This window comes from Gobio gobio (genome assembly GCF_949357685.1).
Source record: "Gobio gobio genome assembly, chromosome: 17".
NCBI lineage: Eukaryota > Metazoa > Chordata > Actinopteri > Cypriniformes > Gobionidae > Gobio > Gobio gobio.
Genome location: NC_137110.1, coordinates 46,977,558 through 47,001,860, shown reverse-complemented (window position 1 = coordinate 47,001,860; position 24,303 = coordinate 46,977,558). Strand labels below are relative to the sequence as shown.

The 24,303-nt window shown below is 39.4% G+C and overlaps 2 protein-coding genes across 3 annotated transcripts in view; both read right to left on the bottom strand.

Moving 5' to 3' along the window:
- tpra1 (transmembrane protein, adipocyte asscociated 1) overlaps positions 1-14,937 on the bottom strand; it is a 19,911-nt gene extending 4,974 nt beyond the window's left edge. The window contains exons 1-9 of the mRNA XM_079839987.1: positions 14,727-14,937; positions 13,865-14,042; positions 11,874-12,006; positions 5,321-5,407; positions 4,325-4,397; positions 4,040-4,119; positions 1,898-2,008; positions 1,747-1,807; positions 1,548-1,650 (exon numbers count right to left, since the gene is read on the bottom strand). Coding sequence (XP_079696113.1) covers positions 1,548-1,650; positions 1,747-1,807; positions 1,898-2,008; positions 4,040-4,119; positions 4,325-4,397; positions 5,321-5,407; positions 11,874-12,006; positions 13,865-14,028 — 812 coding nt within the window. The 5' untranslated portion in view covers positions 14,029-14,042; positions 14,727-14,937. The remainder of the gene's footprint in view (positions 1-1,547; positions 1,651-1,746; positions 1,808-1,897; positions 2,009-4,039; positions 4,120-4,324; positions 4,398-5,320; positions 5,408-11,873; positions 12,007-13,864; positions 14,043-14,726) is intronic.
- Positions 14,938-15,376: 439 nt separating this feature from the next.
- trim107 (tripartite motif containing 107) lies at positions 15,377-24,071 on the bottom strand. Of its 2 annotated transcripts, none has more exons than XM_079839979.1 (2): positions 23,956-24,071; positions 15,377-17,350 (listed from the first exon to the last, which is right to left on the bottom strand). In XM_079839979.1, the coding sequence occupies exons 1-2, from the start codon at positions 24,028-24,030 to the stop codon at positions 15,896-15,898; spliced, it is 1,530 nt and encodes a 509-aa protein (XP_079696105.1). In that variant the 5' UTR covers positions 24,031-24,071; the 3' UTR covers positions 15,377-15,895. The 2 variants fall into 2 exon arrangements, with proteins under 2 accessions (XP_079696105.1, XP_079696106.1); XM_079839980.1 differs by lacking the exon at positions 23,956-24,071 and adding an exon at positions 23,648-23,833.
- Between the last annotated feature and the right edge of the window lie 232 nt (positions 24,072-24,303).

The window sequence follows — 24,303 nt, the reverse complement described above, 5'->3', positions numbered from 1 at the left end:
ATAAATGTTTACAAAATAATGATTTTGTATTAAATTAAAAGACAATAAAAAAATAAAAGCGTTTTCACTTTTGGGCTTTTTTTCACTTTTTTTCACGTGTGTGCCTCCACGACGCATGCGCGAGAATATGACGCAGATCCGGCGTTCGGACACATGACCCAGAAGCGATTTGTTTACAAGCAGAGGAAGACGCGCGTGTCTAAGCTGTTGAATTCTACATTGATCGTGCTTTAGGTCTCGACGTAGTTCTCAAAATGGGGTTAGAGTGTGCATTTCATGGATTCCCGAACCCCGTCGCTACGTCATATTCTCGCGCATGCGTCGTGGAGGCACACACGGAAGACAAGAACAAGTTGGATAAAGGTGTTATTTTGTTTTGTTTTTTTGCGCACAAAAACTATTGTCGTCGCATCGTAAAATTATTGTAGAGTCACTGTGGTGAGATGGACTTTGTAACAACGTTTTAAGTGCCTTTTATGGATCTTGGAAGTGTGAATGTACTGAATGCCAATGGAGGCCTATCTGAAGCCTTTCTCAGCCATCAGCTTTCAACTAAAATATCTTCATTTGTGTTCCGAAGATGAACGGAGGTCTTACGGGTGTCGAACGACATGAGGGTGAGTAATTAATGACAGAATTTTCATTTTTGGGTGAACTAACCCTTTAATGTCGGTGGACTTGAACTTGGACAAATGGTGTTTACTGACGTCTTTCCACGGTTGAAAAAACATTTATTTTAGTGTTCATTCATGTTTATTTCATGCTTATCAATGACCGAGGCGCTACAGCGATCACGACACATTAAAGAGACACAAAACGCTATTTATTGTTTACATTTCTTAAAAAAAAGACAATTTCAAAGTTGAGACTTTGTTTCAAATCAAAAGTAACTTGCTCTGTCCTGTCTGTTGTCGTGTTGTCAGTGTCCTCTTTGCTCCGCGATGTATTTTCTCTACGTGAGAACGTGTGTGTGTGTGTGTGGTGTGAGAGCGCCATGGCTTGTCGGACATAGCAACAGTAACTAAAGGGGGCGGGTCTTTGTGAACGGTCAATTGAGGGCGGGATAATTTTTTATCAGATAAGAAGACGCGCATGGAAACATATTTACTGAATAAATCCCTCAATGTACAAAAAAAAACCTCAGCGGCGACTTTGCCTCAGCAGAGGCTGTGATTGGATAACTGGACTAACCAGTGGACCAATCACATCCCAAACATCAGCATCCGAACACAAGAGAACATGACAGCGTTTATTGAGTTTCGTCTGCCGCTCTGAGATGCAACTCATTTATGATGGAGGAAAAAAGAGACAGTTTCTTCCCCAATTGCAGAAACTTCCATTTTTATGACAGATATTTTGCACAAATTTCTCAGGAAGTGATGATTTTGTTCTTTTGAAAACATGGGATGGAAACGCTGCATTATACGCAAATGCTTTATGTGATATTCCAATTCTGCGCACAAGTTAATTTCACAACTTTGGATGGAAACATAGACTTCTAAAAAGTAAAAAGAGAATAAGTTTGGCAGAAAGACATGAATCCTCACCACAGGCCTTCGATGATGTCAGCGCAGAGCAGCGCGCTTCCCAAACCCTGGACCAGATTCAACACGGACAGGATCGCAGCGTACACGTAAAAACCCCTCTTGGCTGCGGAGCGAGAAACACATTCACATCATCATCTGAATCATCTGCCGCTCCTACACGACAAACACTGAACACACGTGAACAGAGGCGTGTACTCACATGGTAATGAGATTCTGTCTCTGATTGGAGTTTTAGGTAGAATGACTATTAAGGAATAGACCTAAAACAGATTTGAATGCAGAATAAAATCAATCGTTGGATATATAAACGAGACGGGTTCAAAAGAAAGAATAAGATCTTAACTAGGTACCAGGAAAAAGAAACAGGAGCTGGCCAACCAGAAGTGCCGCCCACCGTGGCCGTAGATGTTGAAGTCTTTGGCGGAGAGGTGTTTGTCTGGGAAACGAATCTCCAGAGTCCCCTGAGAAAGCAAGAGATGTTGTATTAAAGCAACAACCCACATGATTTACAGTGAATTCACCGGTTAAACAGAGTCATTACTGAAGTAACATCCCACTCATGTTAAACGGATGTTTGTGGATGACAATGGGAAGTTTAAAGTGCCCCTGTTATGCTACTACATGGTTCCTAATTTTGTTTTGGAGGTCAAAAAAACACTTCAATTTTTTATAATACACACTGCAGCATCAGCTCTTTTCTCACAGTGTCTGAAACAGTTCGATCAAGGATTCAGTCTCTCTAAACCCCGCCTTTCTGAGAGCTGCTCTGCTCTGATTGGTCTGAAAACAAATGCTCATTATCATATCTGAATCTCAGCTCTTGATACACAGTGATACAAACAATAACGATGGCGTCTCTTTTACCGTATTAATCTCATCAAAGTGGATTTGCTTTGGCAGCAGAAGACAGCGTCTTCTCCACATGAACAACACGAACCAAACTCTTCCAGTCTCAGATACAACTACAGTGATTGAGGGCGGAGCAAAGCAGACGCTGTTTGCCGACAGCCAATAAAGAGCATAGATGGGCATTATGCAAATTAGGAAGTGAGACTGTAATTATAGACGACTCGTTTCAGTTCAGAATTGCTTCTTTCTTTTGGGAGACAACAACTCCATTTATCTGCAACTTGATCTTTGAAACTTCGCAGAGCTTTTACATTCACAAACAGCTCTATTACACACTACACTCTAAAAAATGCTGGGTTAAAAACAACCCAATTTAGGTTGAAAATGGACTAACCCAGCAATTGGGTTGTTTTAAGCAAACAATTATCCCAACCGCTGGGTTAAAACAACCCAATCGCTGGGTTAAAACAACCCAATCGCTGGGTTAGACCATTTTCAACCCAATTGGGTTGTTTTAACCCAGTGAATGGGTTGTTTTAACCCAGTGAATGGGTTATTCCCAAACAGCTCTATTGTGACTAACAACCCAAGTTAGGTTGAAAATGGACTAACCCAGCAATTGAGTTGTTTTAAGCAAACATTTAACCCAACCGCTGGGTTAAAACACAACCCATTCGCTGGGTTAAAACAACCCATTCGCTGGGTTAAAACAACCCAATTGCTGGGTTAGTCCATTTTCAACCCAATTGGGTTGTTTTAACCCAGTGAATGGGTTATTCACAAACAGCTCTATTACACACTACACTCTAAAAAATGCTGGGTTAAAAACAACCCAAGTTAAGTTGAAAATGGACTAACCCAGCAATTGGGTTGTTTTAGGCAAACATTTAACCCAACCGCTGGGTTAAAACAACCCAATCGCTGGGTTAAAACAACCCAATTGCTGGGTTAGTCCATTTTCAACCCAACTTGGTTTTTTTTTTAACCCAGCATTTTTTAAAGGTCCCATGGCATGGCATTTTTCTATTATTTTATAATGTTTCCTGAGGTGTACTTATATTGTTAGTATGACTTTTACATCATAAAATGTCATAATTTAGAAATAAAAGGCATTTTTTCAATACTGCTGTTTGCCCTGTGGCTGAATGCCCTGCTTCAAGAGGCGTGTCTGCTGTGAGACTTCAGTAAAAACGCCCACTGTTGTGATTGGCTGACATCTTTGCATTTTAAATGAGCGGAGGGGGCGTGGTTTAACGAGGTCTACGAGGCACGAGCAGGCACGAGCTGCTGCCAGAGAGACGGATGGACCTGAGTTCACTTCACATCAGTTCTCAGCATGTCTGAACTGTTGTAGTTACAGCATATACTTCAGGTTATTAGTCTATTTCTAGTCGGAGGGACTGTCAAAACCAGGAGACTTCAGGATTGGCTCGTCTGGCCTGTCATTTTCTATCCACTTGGGGACAATATTCAGGCTAGGGGAACTCATATTAATGTTGAAAAACCTCATAAAATGAAAATTTCATGCCATGGGACCTTTAAAGTGTACATGAAAGGTTATATCTGAAAAAGCATAATGGGGCACTTTAAGGATACACCTACACTAAAGAGTTTTTGGTGCAATAACTGGCTCTATAACACACCTGTGTAATGGAGTACGCCAGAGACAGGACCGCAGTGATGGCCAACACACGCTTGATGCTGGACTTGCTCTCCAGATGGCCTGAGCAAACACAATCATAAAACACGTCACTTTAACAGGAAGTCCAGCACATACAAAAAAAAAAACCTTCATTTTAATAGGCTCAATACTTTACAACAAAACACGTACAGTTTCAAAACATGGACATTTCTTAAAATCACTGTCAGACATTTTTAAAAGTCTATTTTTATGAGAAATTTTGCACGTGTATAAAGAAGGAACATACCAAAAGCCAATCCGAGTATGATGACGCTGAGCTCAATAGCCAGTAAAAAGAACCTTGTGATTTCCCAAAGCACCTGTAAACACACAAACAAGAATTCACATCACAAAACATGTGTCAACATGACTCCAAAGAGACTAGATTTACATTCTTTATTTGTGTTCCTGGTCGGAGTATTCTAAAGAAAGGTTTGTTTTTATAATCCATCATTATAATGTAATAACTTGTTCCATCTCAACTTTCTGTTTCAGCCGATGTCTCTTCAATCACTGGTCATATAAACACCATCCAATATCCAAATCTCTTACACTACTGTACACTACTGTTCAAAAGTGTGGGGTTGATAGGATTTTTAAATGAAACCTCTTCTGCTCATCAAGGCATTTGATTTATTTGATAAAAAAAACAGTAAAAACTGTGAAATATTTCTACAATTTAAAATAGCTGTTTTCTGTGTGAATAAATGTTAAAATGTAATTTATTCCTGTGATCAAAGCTGAATTTTCATCATCACAACTCAGTCTTCAGTGTCACATGATCCTTCAGAAATCCTTCTGATATGCTGATTTGATGCTCAAGAAACATTTCTGATTGTTATCAATGTTGAAAACAGTTGTTGCATCATATTTTTGGGAAAGCGTGATACATTTTTTTCAGGATTCTCTGAATAGAAAGTTCAAACAGCATTTAGTTGAAATTCTTTTGTAACATTATTAATGTCTTTAGTGTCACTTCTTATAAATGTAATGTTCCTTGCTAAATAAAAGTATTAATTTCTCACTGTATAAAGAATCTTTCTGACCCCAAACTTTTGAACGGTACATTAAACCTATTAACAAAAGCAAACTTGATAGGTCTAGAACAGAATATAATGAAATCACAATAGCATAGCTTAGATAACAAATGGCTTCTTAGGTTGTGTGCAGTACCATAAAGATTGACCGAAATCAATATGAAGTTCACATTAAGATAGCTCTGTGTGTTTGTTTGTGTTTTTACCTTATCTATGAGTGTGGCGGCGCTGGATGTGCTGACAGTCATGGAGACAACAGCGCGTGTGATGCCTACAGCCGCCACCACAAACACCTGAATGGCACGAGAGAAAGAGCCTGTTACCACATGTACAACACAGGTGTGGACAGACAGAAACTAGACTTTCATTTCCACAAGTTTTATGGTGCAGCAGGTGAAAACTGAACAACAACAACACATGATTTAAGGGATCATTCAAACGCTGCAGGACCATGCACAAACTCAAATTTAAAGGGATAGTTCACCCAAAAATGTAATTCGGTTATCATTTACTCACCCTTATATCATTCCAAACCCATAATAACTTCATTAATCTTCAGAACACATGAAGATATTTTTAACGAAATCAGAGAGATTTCTGTCCCTCCATCAAAAGTCTATTCAACCAAAACTCTTAAAAACGTTCAAAAAGAGATCGTAAAAAACATTGATGTGTGAGAATGAACCTCACTGGTCAAAGCGATCATGTCTCTTCAGAAGACTTTTAACCACAGAGAGGTTTGATCACCAGCACTAATAATAGTGATGCTTGAGTTAGTAAACAGCACTAATTAAAGTGCAGGTTTCACTCACAGAGGAAGTACCACAAAATTCAAAAGTCCCACATTGCAGTTTCAGGTCATGTGGGACGCTTTGCTGCTTACCGGTAGAGCAAAACTTGAGGGGCACACTATGTATGATTTTTAGATTCAAATATCCAAAGACCACTACACCTATGTTATATTTTGTTGACTTGTGTACTTACATCATCACAAATGTTTTCAAGAATGTGTAAATCCAGAGAAATTTGCGATTTTAACCAGGACACTGATTGAAATACCGATCAAAATAGAGCAAATTACCTTTTGAAAGTAACTTGGCGCTTCAAATTAAATTTGTATTGATTACATCGTTACACCAGTAGGTGGCTTAGTGTAAGTGTAAGTTTGTAAGTGACTTACAAAAATGTATGTATCATTCATACCAAGAGATTTGTTCAAAAACACTGATTCATGCAGTAATGAAAGAAGTGAAGTATTTATGAGTCATTGAATCATTAATTCAAACTGATATTTTAAATTAATTAATTCAAATTAAAAAGTGCAGCAATTGGGGCTGTGCGATACTGAAGAAAAATGCGATATGCAATACCTTGTTAAATAATGCGATATTCAATATGCGATACAACATTGCTTTAAGTGCGTAAAATCGATTTAAATTATATATATAAAAAAAATGAGAATGATACTATTTATATGTTTCACTTTTTTTCTGGGAAAAAAAGCATCGCTACAACTTCTGAAAGTGACCAGCAGTGTTTTAGCAAAACATCAATGTAAACAAACAAAAAAATGTAATACCAATATTTAAAGGGTAACTAAACCCTAAACCAACTTTTTTTAGTTAATGATCTGTAATACTGGGGCTTTATTAATGCTGTTCATTGATTCGAGTAAATGTTTTGACATTTGAGTATAAAGTGTTTTAATTCTATAAAATATGGTGTAAAACCGCCAAAGTGCTGCCCTCTTAAGGTTGAACGGTGGCTACTGCAGTTGAATTTTCCTATTGGACGTTGTGGTACATCGTGACGTAGGATGGTACCTCCAACGGCTTACTATCCGCGCCCCTGACACGAGCTCACCACGCCCTCAGAAATGTTTCCCCCAATCACACGATGAGAACGGCTTCAGTCCAGTATGAACTGTCATGTTACATGAAGTAAACATTATGAATGAAACTCACTTGACACTTGCTTTAACATTGTATTGAAGAAAATACGGTTAAATAATGCAGTTGTCAGTACACGTCAGGATTTTCTTGCGATATTATTGCCGCCCGTCATGTGTACAGATAATTTTCATACATGAGACGCGCTTTCAAACCCTGACACGCAAGTGGTTGCCGCGGACGCAGATAGATTAGGTCGGTTCTCTTGCGCGGCTGCTTCACTGCTTCGTCGGCATCGGGAGTTAACGCAGTTTGAGCAGCGGCTCGCATTGATAAGGCTCTGGGTCTGTGTCTGACTCTACAGACAATTCACCCTCCTCCACTTCAGGTGAAGGTAGGAGAAATGACCGCTCTGTTGCAAAGCTGGCGTCACTCCAGTCATCCTCCATCTTTGCGACTCGCGAGTCTGACAGCTGTCAATCAATCCGTCACTGCGGGTCTCAGGTGCACGCCCTCTGCTCAGCCCCGCCCTCGGTTTGTCCCCTCTGTGTCCGCCGGGCTCTGCCCACTTTTCCAGCATTTTTTGAAAATTGCCAGTGGGTGGAGTTAAGCTCTGAGCAGGGGTTTAGTTACCCTTTAAATACCAAAAACTCTTTGCTTGACTTGGTAATATATAGTCAATATATCAACCTAAAACTTAACATCAAGAACATCCAGGTAAACAAAGACGCCTGAACTTGGGATGGACAATTATTTTTGTAATTTAAATTTATCTTTGTTATTAAAAATAAGAACTAAAAACAGTAGTCTTCACATGAATTAAATATACACTGATACATGATAAAGCTACAAAGGTTATTCCGCCAAGAGCAGTGAGAGGTTTTCTCTTTTTCTTTTGATGTTTGACAGAAAGCGGCAGGTTTACAGTATTAGCAGGTTTACTGTATTAGCAGGTTTACAGTATTAGCTGGTTTACTGTATTAGCAGGTTTACAGTATTAGCTGGGTTACTGTATTAGCTGGTTTACAGTATTAGCAGGTTTACAGTATTAGCTGGGTTACTGTATTATCAGGTTTACAGTATTAGCTGGGTTACTGTATTAGCTGGTTTACAGTATTAGCAGGTTTACAGTATTAGCTGGTTTACTGTATTAGCAGGTTTACAGTATTAGCTGGTTTACTGTATTAGCAGGTTTACAGTATTAGCTGGGTTACAGTATTAGCTGGGTTACTGTATTAGCTGGTTTACTGTATTAGCTGGTTTACTGTATTAGCTGGTTTACAGTATTAGCAGTAGGGATGGGCAACAGTGGTCGAGTAATCGAGTACTCGAACGTGACAGCGATCATCGATCATGAGAACGATGATCGCCCTGAAAAAAATATATTTGTCTCTTTTTTTATTGGTTATTGCATCGTTTTGCGGAGGTCTGATTGGTTAGCGTTTTACAGCACGCCTCCAGACCACGGCGAAATAAAGGCGTGCACTGCAGTGATGTCTGGAATCATGAGATCATTAAATGGTTAGTGCAAGATGTGCAGCGCCAATCTGTCATAGCCTACATAGCATTATAATGAAAACACGATGGAAATTAGAATGCTGTAAATGATCTGTGCTTAGTTCCCCGTATATCAGCTGATCCACAGAGAAACTAGCGAGAACACTCAGACTAGCGCGTGAAGTTCATGTGCGCATTCGCGTCCTTTTCTGCAGATGCACGTTGTAAGATACTTTTATGTTGTCTATATCTGATTAATCTAATATAAGAAGCGTTTGGTTGAGCTTAATAAGCTAGAAAAGCGCTGCCGTTATACCGGTTGTTGTTCATTCTCTTCAGTTTCAGCTCAAACGCATATTTCATGCTTGACATTATGGTTTAGAGACGGTCATATTCTTTTCAGATAGGCTATTTCTTTCTCAGAATCATTGATATTAGTAATGCAGCAGTGCTAAACTGTTCTCGTATTTTTTAACAGTAGACCTAGTTTATTTAAAGTTGGTTTTTCGCTATGAGTTCGAAAACGCGATGTCTGTAACGCTCGATCATGAATAATAAAATGAAGTGCATGATGTGCAGAGTCAATCTGTCAAAGCATTATAATGAGAACAGGATTTTAATAAAATGTTTCTGTGTGCTTTCGTTGTCCGTGTATCAGCGTTGTTAAGGGAAGAGCGCATTCAAAATGTTCCGTTTCAAACCCTTCGGCTGTAAAATCTAGCACGCTGAAGTTCACGTGCGCATTCACGTCCTTTTGTGTTGATTTATGTCGTTATAGGTTCATAATAATCTCATATTAATATTGATATAGGGTGCGTTTGGTTGAGTTTATTAACCAGCTAGCAAGCTCTGCAGGGTGGTGTTATTTCACAGTTTCAGCTCAAAGGCAATGCTCGATATTACTGACTTGGTTATTTGAGACGGTCATTTTATAAAGATGTTTCTTTTTCAAAGACATTTATGCATCATAATCTAGCAGTTATTTTTTGTTTTATATGTTCATGTTTTCATATACCCGTTTTCATGTCACGTTTGTATTTGTCAACAACCATTTTCATAACAGTATTTTCATTATCTCAATGACGGACATGCCCCGCCCCCTGCACATGCCCCGCCCCCAATTACTCGAGTACTCGTTTTTGAGACCTATCGATGATCGAAATGAGAAATTGACAAAAATGCCCATCCCTAATTAGCAGGTTTACAGTATTAGCTGGTTTACTGTAGTAGCAGGTTTACAGTATTAGCTGGTTTACTGTATTAGCAGGTTTACAGTATTAGCAGGTTTACAGTATTAGCTGGTTTACTGTATTAGCTGGTTTACTGTATTAGCTGGTTTACTGTATTAGCTGGTTTACAGTATTAGCAGGTTTACAGTATTAGCTGGTTTACTGTATTAGCTGGTTTACTGTATTAGCTGGTTTACAGTATTAGCTGGTTTACAGTATTAGCTGGTTTACAGTATTAGCAGGTTTACAGTATTAGCTGGTTTACTGTATTAGCTGGTTTACTGGATTAGCAGGTTTACAGTATTAGCTGGTTTACTGTATTAGCTGGTTTACTGTATTAGCAGGTTTACTGTATTAGCTGGTTTACTGTATTAGCTGGTTTACTGTATTAGCAGGTTTACAGTATTAGCTGGTTTACTGTATTAGCTGGTTTACTGTATTAGCTGGTTTACAGTATTAGCAGGTTTACATTATTAGCTGGTTTACAGTATTAGCAGGTTTACAGTATTAGCTGGTTTACTGTATTAGCTGGTTTACTGTATTAGCAGGTTTACAGTATTAGCAGGTTTACAGTATTAGCTGGTTTACAGTATTAGCAGGTTTACAGTATTAGCTGGTTTACAGTATTAGCTGGTTTACTGTATTAGCTGGTTTACAGTATTAGCAGGTTTACAGTATTAGCTGGTTTACTGTATTAGCTGGTTTACAGTATTAGCTGGTTTACTGTATTAGCAGGTTTACTGTATTAGCAGGTTTACTGTATTAGCAGGTTTACAGTATTAGCTGGTTTACTGTATTAGCTGGTTTACTGTATTAGCTGGTTTACAGTATTAGCAGGTTTACAGTATTAGCTGGTTAACTGTTTTAGCAGGTTTACAGTATTAGCAGGTTTACAGTATTAGCTGGTTTACAGTATTAGCAGGTTTACAGTATTAGCTGGTTTACTGTATTAGCAGGTTTACAGTATTAGCAGGTTTCCAGTATTAGCTGGTTTACTGTATTAGCAGGTTTACAGTATTAGCTGGTTTACAGTATTAGCTGGTTAACTGTTTTAACAGGTTTACAGTATTAGCAGGTTTACAGTATGAGCTGGTTTACAGTATTAGCAGGTTTACAGTATTAGCTGGTTTACTGTATTAGCAGGTTTACAGTATTAGCAGGTTTACAGTATTAGCTGGTTTACTGTATTAGCAGGTTTACAGTATTAGCAGGTTTACAGTATTAGCTGGTTTACTGTATTAGCTGGTTTACTGTATTAGCAGGTTTACAGTATTAGCAGGTTTACTGTATTAGCTGGTTTACTGTATTAGCAGGTTTACAGTATTAGCTGGTTTACAATATTAGCAGGTTTACAGTATTAGCAGGTTTACTGTATTAGCTGGTTTACTGTATTAGCTGGTTTACAGTATTAGCTGGTTTACAGTATTAGCAGGTTTACAGTATTAGCAGGTTTACTGTATTAGCTGGTTTACTGTATTAGCTGGTTTACTGTATTAGCAGATTTACAGTATTAGCTGGTTTACAGTATTAGCAGATTTACAGTATTAGCTGGTTTACAGTATTAGCAGGTTTACAGTATTAGCAGGTTTACAGTATTAGCAGGCTGTCACTTTAAGACCAAATGCACAGATCCTATTGACACGCATTCACTTAAAGCATAACCGACTGTGTTTACATGAATACTTGCAAGACAGCCATTTTGACATAACTCTGTGTGTATTTGAGTTTGAGTGTGTAACAAGGCACGAAACAGAACTGATGGGATCACATACTTTCAGAGAGGCGGCTTGTGCACACGTTTCGGTGTGTGTGTCAGACAGCACGAGACTGCAAGGAGTTGTTTTTCGCAAGTTATTGCGTTTAATAACTCTTTTTAACATCAAGCAAGTCACACCGTGTGCCCAGTCTATTCTCTGCTGTATGCGTCGACCTAAAACGTAACCCTTTCACAATGTTGAAGTAGCCTATCAAAATCATTCAGATATTGGCGATATGTAAATTTGCGATATTTCGATAATTTCAATATATTGTGCATCCCTAGCACCAATTCATATTTTTGTTAAGTTGTCTGTTCAGAATCGTGGGAGAATTGTGATCTCAATTCTCGAATCTCAATTCATCCAGAATCGTGCAGCTCTGCTTACCAGTATGTAAAAAGCTACGAATATGGGGCTGGAGGTCAGACGGATCTTAGCACGAGCAGACGGAAGCTTCCACACCAGGAACACGAGGAAAGCCACATTAGGGATGAGCAGCATCAGATCCCAGAAACGAACCCTGAAGGGCAAACAGAGAGAGACAAAACGTTACAAATCTCCCCAAACAGAAGCTTGACTGCTGTGAGCGAGTGTTCATTAAACATGTTTGGATGAATCAGCACAGAAAACAGACATTTATAGCCACAATACTAGACCACACACACACACAAAACACACACAAGCCCATACAAAAACAGGAATTTCAACTTTGATGCTGTAGTGGAAAATACCTAATTTACCCACACATATCCCTCCTGGGAACCAGAAAGAAAGGTTTTAGCATGTAGCTTTCCTTTTTTTTGTTCTTTATTATATCCTTTGAATATTTTAGCATGTGTTTCTCTTTAAAGGACACAGAGAGTTATGTCTTTGATTCACAAATACATTTTAGGTTTCAGACTAATTTTCCTCTTTAACTTGTTCTCTGTATCAACTTCCAATAAACACACAAACCAAACCTTTATGAAAGTCAACTATGTAATGAAAGGTATTATTTGTTTATATAATATTTATGTCCTGTATTATTGCATAATATCTAATTCTGTGTATTAACCTGCTTTGAGACAACTATGGATCAAAAAAAATTTTTTCAAAGAAATTAATACTTTTATTCAGCAAGAACTTATTAAATTGAACTTGAAGACATTTATAATGTTACAAAATATTTCAATTTCACATAAATGCTGTTCTTATGAACTTTGTATTAATTAAAGAATCCTGAAAAAAAATCTCACACAGAAATATGAAGCAGCACAACTGTTTTCAGCATTGATAATAATAAGAAACGTTTCATGAGCAGCAAATCACTCAGCATATTATAAAATTCAGCTTTGCATCACAGGAATAAATTACATCTTACAATATTTTTAAACAGAAAACATTTTATTTGAGATTGTAATAATATTGCACAAATATTAATCTATGATTTAACTAATTAAAATCTTACCGACTCCAATCTTGTGAACAGTAGTGCGTAATAAAATATGACCTTGTCAAAGTTTCATAGAAATATTGTTGATTTTTGTAGTGTAAACAGGTGCAAAACTTAGTCCCTTACATAAATTCTCTCACTTTTCTTTAAAAAAAACCTCACATTTCTGCTTACACTTAAAAACTCATGTTTTCCTCTGAAGTTACCTTACAAGAAATCACTCGGCTACAATAGGAAATTTCAAACAATAGACCTACTGTTTTTTGTTCTATTTAATTTGCTGATATGTGCTTTTAACAAACAAGCAGAGGAAGTTGTCTTGACCGAAGCACCAAACATCTGGAGTCTCTGAAGAGCCTCTTTAAAACGCTTTAAAGCTCAGAGAGACATTCAAGAACACAAATATCCTCAGAGGAAGACAAAACTAACTAACGGTCCCAGGAGAATCAGGGCTTTTACTAAAAATACACAGGACATTCCCATTTGAGAGAGTCGTTACTGGCACAGAAACGAAAGCAGAATTGAAAGCTTGTGTTGTAAACGGCCTCCACAAATAAAATCACATTTCACGCGCCTCACAGGCGTCTACTGTCAGATCCTTACACAAGATCATCTGTATCTAAGGGAAAACCGAGCTTAAAAACTACATTCTTCAGGCATTCAAACATGGCAAAGTGCCCAGAAGCAAACTACAGTCTCACAAAACTACGTAGAACACACACACTGCTGCAACTTAACTTAACAGAAATAGATTAGAATGGCTAGATGAAGAAATTGTGAAATATGCTTATACGCATGATAACCCTGATTTCAGACAATCTACTACAGATATTTTGATCCTGCAAATGTACCATCCCGCCATATGATACACTTGCAAATGTGCACTGACATTTAAAAGCACATTAAACGTGTCCTACAGACAGTTATTAAAGTGAGCCGGCCGCACCTGGACTGTCCGATGTCGTCGTACAGGATCTGCAGACATTTGTGTGGTTTGGTGATGTTGATCTCATGATCAGGGTTGAATTCAGAGCTGTTATCCGCAGTGGGAAACACACTGGTGTTGCCATAATGGACCAACCTTTCCACATCAGTCACGGTCTCCAGCATTCTGGATTACACCTCTGCAAGACAGTGTACACTTTTAATACATATTCATACACCAACCATTCATTTGCATGTGAAGCTCATATTTCTAAGAGTTATCAATAATACAATGCACAAGAGCCGATTCACAACTACGTCGAAACCACAAGCATTTCAAATAAAAGAAGGTAACATTTTTAAAAAACACTTTCTGAAATTCAAAATGTTAAATGTGCTAGTATTAAAAATCACTGACACTGAAATAAAAATAAAGCTAAATAGAAATATTTTTTAAAGCACATAACAACCGGAAAATATAGAAATAAACACGAATTAAAAAATATTAATAAATACTATAATAGTATAGAAATAATAACACTGCCCCACTTTAGATCATTTAATGACTGGATGATACGAATAACCGTTTTCATTTCAATTTTTTTTATAAAAATGTTATATTTCTAGAAACAAAGTTCCTCCTCTGGAAGGTGTTTGTGTATTTAAAGATATATGACGTTACATAACAGCTCACAGTCTAACACAACACATACTGATCCAAATACAAATACAAAGCTTCAATGAACTGGGATATTTCTGTATGTCTATAGCACGAATGTGATGTTTACATTGTAATGTATCATATGACAAAATTCACATAGACTACACGGATATATATAACGTTATATATATATCAGCTGATAAACCTCATAAACACAGCTCACCTTTATGTGGCGATGATCTCAGATCAGAGGCTGGTGTACTTCAGCATTAACGTGATCATAGGTTATTAGTTGAGGCATAATAACTTTAGTCGGTGTGTCGGTTGTTTCTTGTTTACAGGCGGAACGAAACTGATGCGTCAGCCGCGATTCGTTTGTCAGATAAAAGTCCGCGTGAATGCGTTGTTTCAAAGATGGCCGCCGTCGTTACGACATTTCACAATAAAAGACTCACGGAAATCAATAAATTCATATGTGTGTAAAATTAACTAAGTACATGGGTTTTGTTTCTATCTTGTGTATTTTATTATGAATCATTTTGACATTATTTTATATTGCACTACTAATGTTTTGTTTAATGTGTTGATTTAGACTTGTTATTTGTTATATATTATTTAAATCTTATTAATTAAATAAAAAAAATATTTTCATCGTACACATCTATTCGTTATCAGTACCAATATATAGTTTTTGTGATGATAAAGCACACTAAAATCGAAATTTCTATATAACAACACAACACAACACAACACAACACAGATCCCCATCTAAGCGACACTTCAAAATAAAAGACTAACCGCCCTTTCCCGGGCAACACTTCAAAATAAAAGCCAACAATTACAAAAAAATTATCTTTGGATACATAGAAAATTAGAAGAATGTAGATGCTACTGTTTATTTAAATGCAGACAGAAAAAGTATTAATAAACATGTTAAACAGAACACGTTAAACATTAAACAGAAACAGAATTAGAAGAATTGGTTTAAATGACAAGAAAATGCAATGCAGGCTTATCACATGCTCAAATGTGTAACATGAGTCAAGAAATACCATATTTTGATTAAATGAAATATTGCAAGCAGTATGCATGTGACAAATTATGTGCAGCAAGTTGCTTTCAGGGCATAAGAGGTGAACATTAATGATGTATTGCATCATAACTTTATCATAAAAGGACACATATGGATGAATAAGTTGCAAAAGGGTGAAAGCAGTGCAGAAACAAGTGGTTTACACTAATGATAATAAATCTCCCAATGCACAGCTGTAATGCAGTGCACAAAACTTTATCAATAAGAACCAGTCTGTGATGACGAATTTGTAGAGTTTGCAAATTAAACGTACCGTTTGCAATAACCACTGTAAGGTGTAATACAGCATTTGTAAATAGCTAGTTGACTGTTATGTGTGCTTTGGGCTGACCAGACATCATCCTTACGGCCAGATACACCGGGTGCGTAAAGCTCACTGAAAAAGTATGCAGATGAGTTTTATCCCCACTCACATCACTAACACTGTAAAACGCTAAAGTGCCAGCGCTGAAGCTGAGGTGTATCTCCATTCTCTTCAGAGATGGCGTACGTCTAAGTGGCGTGTCCTTTCCTTTTTCGTACGCCCTCAGAAGGTTATCACAGTACATGAGGCACCAGGATCCAGCGCTGCTCTCCAGACCACTACCAGAACCGGATCGGGGAAGTTCACCGTAGCACACGGCCAGAACCCAAGGACAACCCTCGGCCTGAAAGGTCCAAAGATGTTCTCCTTGGACGAAGCTCTGGGAGCTCAAAGCTTGGAAAAAACTGGTAAACCTCTGAGAACTGACAGGATACGGCCGTTTGGCGACGCTAAAAGACACGGTTTTAAGGTCTTCTGACAGGACCAGATTGGGATGGATGGTTTCGGGGTCGAATGTCACCTCGGATGGGTTGAGAATGACACGTAAAGCCCGCTGAGCGGATCCAAGTCCAAGACGGAGTTGGTTGTTTTGGTGCTCGATTTTCTCACAGACTTTTTTCAAATTGCTGGATAATTCCAGATCGTTCGGAAAGTCCCGCAGAGGCTCCACGGTCAAGCTGGAAACTTGGCTCTCGACGTCACTGAAACACGCGTCTTCCGTCTCGCCTGTTAACGCATTGACCCGAAGTTCTGCCGTTCTCAGCTGCTTCTGGACGTCTGACAGCATTTGCACTCTTTTCCCAACAGCATCTTCTCTGGGCTTCAGTTCAACCTCCAAAAATTTAATTCCAGTCTTTCTGTAGGTCTCCAGCAGCTCTGCCATTTCCTCCAGAACATTGCTCACGTCTTTTCTCAGATCAGCATGTGTGGCTTTGACCACAGCCTCTCTGGCCATCTCTTTATTGACCAGATCATCTACTAGAGCAAGCTTTTTTTGAAGGCTAGTTATAATGGGATTTAATCTAGACCTCTTTCCATTGGCTTCCGTCTCCTCAAGAGAGTTTTCCCCACAATCTGTTGACGTGGACTCCTCAGAGTTTGTTCTGTCTTCAGAAGATGGTTCATCATTGATTATCTTGTGTTCTGCGCTGGACCGAAGTTCACCTAAAGCACTGTTGGCCTTGTAGTTCTCAACTATTTGTTTCAGTTTGACATTTCTCGGCAGGGACTCTGGGCTGAGATGTTCCTGTCCACATACTGGGCAACAAAGTTCTTGAGCAGATCCAGAGGTTTTATCCCTATCAGCTGTTTCCAGGCAAACCAGGCAGAAACTGTGAGCGCAAGGAAGAGTGACCGGGTCGAGGAAGAGATGGAGACAGATGGGACAGGAGATCTCTGGGTCCAAACAGCCCTCTGAATATAAGTCTGCCATTATGATTGTCTCTGGTAACTGTGTAATACAGACAAAGAAAATATATAGTTACATATATGGGAATTTGGTTTCATGCGAGTAGATATGTGGCAAATTGTCTCTCTTCATTGAAATCAAAATTAAAATATTCCAAAACAGAAATACATCTGAAATTCCAGTATTAATTATGAACCTCATTGGTCCTTGAGGAAGCTCAAGCGTGCTGCGTAACACGAGAATGAACCTCATTGGTTCTTGCAGAAGCTCAAACGTGCTGCGTAACACGAGAATGAACCTCATTGGTTCTTGCAGAAGCTCAAACGTGCTGCGTAACACGAGAATGAACCTCATTGGTTCTTGCGGAAGCTCAAACGTGCTGCGTAACACGAGAATGAACCTCATTGGTTCTTGTGGAAGCTCAAACGTGCTGCGTAACATGAGAATGAACCTCATTGGTTCTTGCAGAAGCTCAAACATGCGGCGTAACACGAGAATGAACCTCATTGGTTCTTGTGGAAGCTCAAACATGCGGCGTAACACGAGAATGAACCTCATTGGTTCTTGTGGAAGCTCAAACGTGCTACGTAACATGAGAATGAACCTCATTGGTTCTTGCAGAAGCTCATACATGTGGCATAACACGAGAATGAACCTCATTGGTTCTTGCTGAAGCTCATACATGAGGCGTAACGCGAGAATGAACCTCATTGGTTCTTGCTGAAGCTCAAACGTGCTGCGTAACGAGAATTAACCTCATTGGTTCTTGCGGAAGCTCATACATGCGGCGTAACACGAGAATGAACCTCATTGGTTCTTGTGGAAGCTCAAACGTGCTACGTAACGAGAATGAACCTCATTGGTTCTTGCTGAAGCTCATACATGCGGCGTAACGCGAGAATTAACCTCATTGGTTCCTGCAGAAGCTCATACATGCGGCGTAACACGAGAATTAACCTCATTGGTTCTTGAGGAAGCTCAAACGTGCTGCGTAACACGAGAATTAACCTCATTGGTTCCTGCTGAAGCTCAAACGTGCTGCGTAACACAAGAATTAACCTCATTGGTTCTTGCGGAAGCTCAAACGTGCGGCGTAACACGAGAATGAACCTCATTGGTTCTTGCAGAAGCTCATACATGCGGCGTAACGCGAGAATGAACCTCATTGGTTCTTGCGGAAGCTCAAACGTGCTGCGTAACACGAGAATGAACCTCATTGGTTCTTGCTGAAGCTCATACATGAGGCGTAACGCGAGAATGAACCTCATTGGTTCTTGCAGAAGCTCAAACGTGCTGCGTAACACGAGAATTAACCTCATTGGTTCTTGCTGAAGCTCAAACGTGCTGCGTAACGAGAATTAACCTCATTGGTTCTTGCTGAAGCTCAAACGTGCTGCGTAACGAGAATTAACCTCATTGGTTCTTGCGGAAGCTCATACATGCGGCGTAACACGAGAATGAACCTCATTGGTTCTTGTGGAAGCTCAAACGTGCTACGTAACGAGAATGAACCTCATTGGTTCTTGCTGAAGCTCATACATGCGGCGTAACGCGAGAATTAACCTCATTGGTTCCTGCAGAAGCTCATACATGCGGCGTAACACGAGAATTAACCTCATTGGTTCTTGAGGAAGCTCAAACGTGCTGCGTAACACGAGAATTAACCTCATTGGTTCTTGCTGAAGCTCAAATGTGCGGCGTAACACAAGAATTAACCTCATTGGTTCTTGCGGAAGCTCAAACGTGCGGCGTAACACGAGAATGAACCTCATTGGTTCTTGAGGAAGCTCAAACGTGCTGCGTAACACGAGAATGAACCTCATTGGTTCCTGCTGAAGCTCATACATGCGGCGTAACATGAGAATGAACCTCATTTGTTCTCGCATGTCAAGCGAACATGCTTGAGCTTCCTTTTACCACAACTGATGTGTGTTGTTGATGAATGTTAATATGTGAATAAAAGCCTAAATTCAATCCGTTCATATAAAGCAATCATATCCTATCATTTAAACAGTGTTGGGGAGTAACTAGTTGCAAGTAACTAGTTAATTTAATTACAAAATAAACGTAACTGTAATTAGTTACAGTTACTGAGAAAAAATATGTAATTAAATTACAGTTACTTATGAAAATGTTAATGTTTACAAAGGGAGTAACATCTGAATATTTTCTGCAAAAAGCTAGGATATGTTGAATAATATTGTGGCGAGGTGGGCGAGCGAGAGACGTGGGAGGAGCGAGTGAGACCGGTGCGTGATTGGTGCAACCAGTGCGTGATCTCGAGTCCTCTCATGAGGGAGCCCGGAGGCATATAAGGACGAGCGACACCAGTGAAGGATGAGAGAGGACCAGGCCTGGATTTACTTGTGTTTTATTACATGTGTGCTTTACTTTCATTTTGTGTATATTTATTAAAGTCTTTAAATGTTCGCCGGTTCTCGCCTCCTTCTTCCCATAACTACGCACTCCGTTACAAATATAAATGTGTTGCTTTGCCTGTTTTTGATGTGCATGATGCCTCCTGCCATTTCAATGCCGTTTAATGAAGAGATGCTATTCTGATGCTTGTCTGTACATGACCAGTACCAGTACCAGCTCAACTCGACTCGACTCGACTCGTCTCGGCTCGCTTTTCGCTCCGTTTTCCATTGCAGATAGTACCTCCACAATAGTACCTGGTCGTCATAGCAACGCCACAGGAAACTTTTTCGTTCCTCGTTGCCCCATCAAGCTCTCGCTAGATCCTCTCTTCTGCAACCAAACAAAGGAAACCTCCTCGTTTGACCACGGCATATTCTTCTGAGTTGCCATAATAGTAATGGGTATATCACGCGATCTCTGGCTAAACTATTTAAAAATGGCGGGGTTATTCCATAGAATGTAAAAAAATATTCAGCATACTCTGTCTGGTGCGTGCAATGATGATGCAGTAAATAGTGACGATTCTCTCTGACCAATCAGTAGTCTGCCGTGTGTTCAAGTCACATTTTAGTATCGCCTCATATGTTTGAATTTGCAGCGCAAAACCACGTCTGCCAATTACATCAATCCACATAGCTCCAGTTCCAATTATAAAAGTAATCAAAAAGTAATCAAAATGTAATCAATTACATTACTTTAAGTAATTTAAATAGTTTCACTACTTATTACATTTTAAGTAGAGTAACTTGTAATCTGTAGCCTAATACATTTCCAAAGTAACCTTTCCAACACTGCATATAAAGCGATCGAGTCTCTTCAGAAAATTTGGACTAAACCACTCATGAATTAGTTTTACGATCTCTTTATGATTTTTGCTCTCAAATTTCCTCAAAAAGATCTTCATTTGTGTTCGGAAAATCTTAAAGCTACACTGTGTAACTTTTTTAGTCTATTCTTAGCTAAAAACACTTAGTTCTTTCAAAAATATATGTGCTCATTAATGTATATTTACTTCTTTCAAGTAATAAAGTATTCTCGTAAGTTTATAATATGCCATTGAAAATACATAAGGTAATGGGATCTAACGGTGGTCGCCATGTTGCCCCTCCATCTTGAAAGTACATTAGCCAAAGAGGGACATACCCGTAAATTCAAGCTTCGCCTTTCGCGTTTTAACCGGTTTTAACACTCGATGGCACTGTACAAAATTCTCTGCCTCGCGCATGTGCGCGTCAACTTGCTCAGACTTGTCTGGTGCATGTGCAGAGAGTTTTCATCTCAGCAGCTCCAGTAACAGAGTTATACGGAGTTTTCCTGGCTTGTTTATTCCTCAAAAGTCTGTTTTTCCTTGTGTGGTATTTCTGTGCGTTAATAACTCCGTAAGTAATAATAGTTATTGTCATTGTGGATGTGTTTCAGAGTGTGTCATCGCGTAATTCAGTTGATGTCACCTCAGAAGTATTTTTGTGTCAACATACAATAGCGTAATGCTCACCTATTTGAATAATCATTCAGTTATTTTGTTATCAACAATGTTTATTCGTTTTTAGAAAATATTTGCTTGTAATGTATGTTGATGGAAATATGTATCAGGTCTGATCGGCATATTAACAATTGTTATACAGAGCGCACTGCAGTGCTAACGTTAAAGCGGCGCACACACTTTTGTAACCGGACACCGCTTGTTAGCAGCAGCAGCGGCAGCTCCGCTCCTTTTAATGCAGCTGCATAGCGCCTATATGGTACAATAAGCTCTGGTTTACGGTTACATTATACAAATGTAACTTATAAGTATAGTTATACAGTTCTTAACTGTGTATGTATATTTACCATCCTTATTTGTTCTCTCACAGAAACCACATTTATGTACATATCCACGCAAACCTGTTTATGCCTTGCAATTGGATGACTGAATAAACATTACTATCATCAAAGCTCACTCTGGATTAGCTGCAGTTCTTTCTAGCCGAATAATTAGGCCAGTTGAGTTCCATCCATCCCACTGCGCACAGAATATCCCACAGGCACCGTGTCGAATGTGGACGAGGTCGAACTGGAAGCCATGTTAATCTTGGACTAAATCGGCCACCGTAGGAGTTGAAACGAAATCGGAATTGAGAGGAACAGAAACTAAAATTCACTGGATGGTCATATACCTTTTCACCACTAGATGGGGGAAAATATCACACAGTGTAGCTTTAAGGGTTTGGAACGACATGAGGGCAAGTAATTAAAGCTACACGATGTAACTTTTCCGTCCACTAGAGGTCGCCTGTTCAAAACAAAGGCGTAGTTTGATGACGCCACGTTTGAGCGCAGAATCTCGGGACATGTGGTTTTCACCTCACAGCCGGTGGGAAACAGTCAGGATAGGACTCGGGCAGAAATCATGTTCATGGATGCGATTATTAACATTACTGTAGTCTGAAGCAGAGCAGGAGCGAGTGTTGTGGAGCTGAGCAAGGCCGCAGGAGCGATTGAAGAGCGGGACTGTTATTATGGCATAGTCGCCGGCGGGACTTTTATTATGACACGGTTGCCGGCGGCACTTCCTCTTCTCCAGTGCTGAGTGTGAGGTAACGCAACTCTGTTTATCGTATTAGATATATCTGAGTGTGTTGAAAAGGAAGTTATGACGTTCGCTCGGCGGCTGCTATGACACTTGTTCACACTGCAGTGAGAGTAAAGTGTTTCACTGAATAAAACCGGAGACCGAGGGTGACGCAGATATGACGCAATCGACAGGCGACTCCCTCACATGCATAGCTCACACGTCCCGGTTCCTTGGTTAAAATAGCAAAGTTTTACTGCAAAAATCCTACATAGTTCACCTTTAATGACAATTTAAATTTTTGGGTGAACTAACCCTAGATAAGAAGCTCATTGGCCCTGTCCCAAATGGCACACTTCATGTGCACTTTCGGTCTTGTGGACTTACAATGGCCGATGCGTGTACGCGTGTCCGTTAAGTCCACGAGACCGCAGGCTGTCCCATTTGTCATTTTAGGTCTCAGAAGGGTGCTCGCGAGCGCCCCCTTTAAGGTCGATATGCACTCTCGATGCACACTTCTGCCGACTTCGCACCGCAGCGGCCTTCTTACGCAGCGGACTTCTTCCCGGCAGTCAAAGCGGCATTACGTTGTGAAAGTGGGGACTCAGAGGAAGACCGTGAGGGTTTAGGATGCCATTTGGGACAGGGCCATTGAATAAATTAACTATTTTGTTGAAATCAAATAAAACAAAGATCCAACATTTTGCCAATGTCCACATTAAGTTAATAGAATGTTATTTCTGAATGCTCTTTGAATAATGAAACTGCACAGTTAAAAAAGAATATATATTTTTTGTGGTTATAAGTGAACTTTAAGAGAAAATTGTTTAATCATTTTGCAAACATTATGGGAACGTTACTTTTGAACGTTCTCTGAACGTTCTGAAACAAGAAGTAACAAACGTTAAATATATACAAAGAAACGTTCAATGAACAACGTAAAAATAACGTTTTTATGTTAACGTTTTGAGAACATTACTAAATTTGAACGAACGTTATATTAACGTTACTGGAAGACCATGTCTTCATAGCTTTGAGAGAACATTTCCAGAAAGTTATACAAAGTTCTAAAAACATTTAATATAAAATAAAGTGTCAGGGCGCCAACTAGCGGCGAGTGGCGCGATCTGCAGGCATGGACCCGTTGACAGACAGTGTGAAAGAGGCTTGAATTTGACACCTTCCACAAACTTCCACAAAGTGTGGCTGTCAACCACTTAGCCACACCACTTCACTGTCATGCCTTAAATCTCGCGATGCTGTTTATCGCGTTTAGGGTAGAAATCCTTCAACAAAGACGTGTGGGCGCTTTTAGCTGTTTATGTTCAGCCATTTTCCAACATATACCAGAAGCGTGCATGTCTTACCTAGAGCGCGCACAGAACTCGATGCAGATGCATGGCGAACTGTGTGTATACAATCAGCAGCAGCAACGCAATATTATGTTTTCGTCTAAATCAAGCTGAACGCGACGCATGCCCGTTAACGCCTGCAGTAATAATCGGTGCAGTTTCGTTTTCCTGCCGTTACCCGTCCGTCGCACCGCCTACATCATCGCTCGCGTGTTGCTGTGTGTAAACCCATCGAGATCAGTAGATAGACTCAGGGCCATGGGTTCTGTTAACAGTGTTTCAGATTGTTTCTTATATTTCTAAGGTTAATATACTGCACATACCTGCACTTTCCCTTCTCGTGATATCGAAGCCAGGTGTGTGTGCTGGTTGCTACGCATAAACCAGTTATTGTTCATATGACAGACAGTGAGTGTATCATTAGTTGAAGGAGCGCCTGTGATCTGCATTTACAGCCACACATGCAAACACACACACACCTTTATTTAATCAAACTGCTCTATCGCTCCTTGTATTCAATGCACACATACAAGATAACAATAAACAAAGCAGTTATATGATGATGTTATTGTTTGAGTTTACAGAAGTTGTCTTTTACCTGCTTTATCACGCAATAAGACGCTAATAGTCAAAACATTCCTTCATCTTTTACTGATTTTATTTCTTTTTAT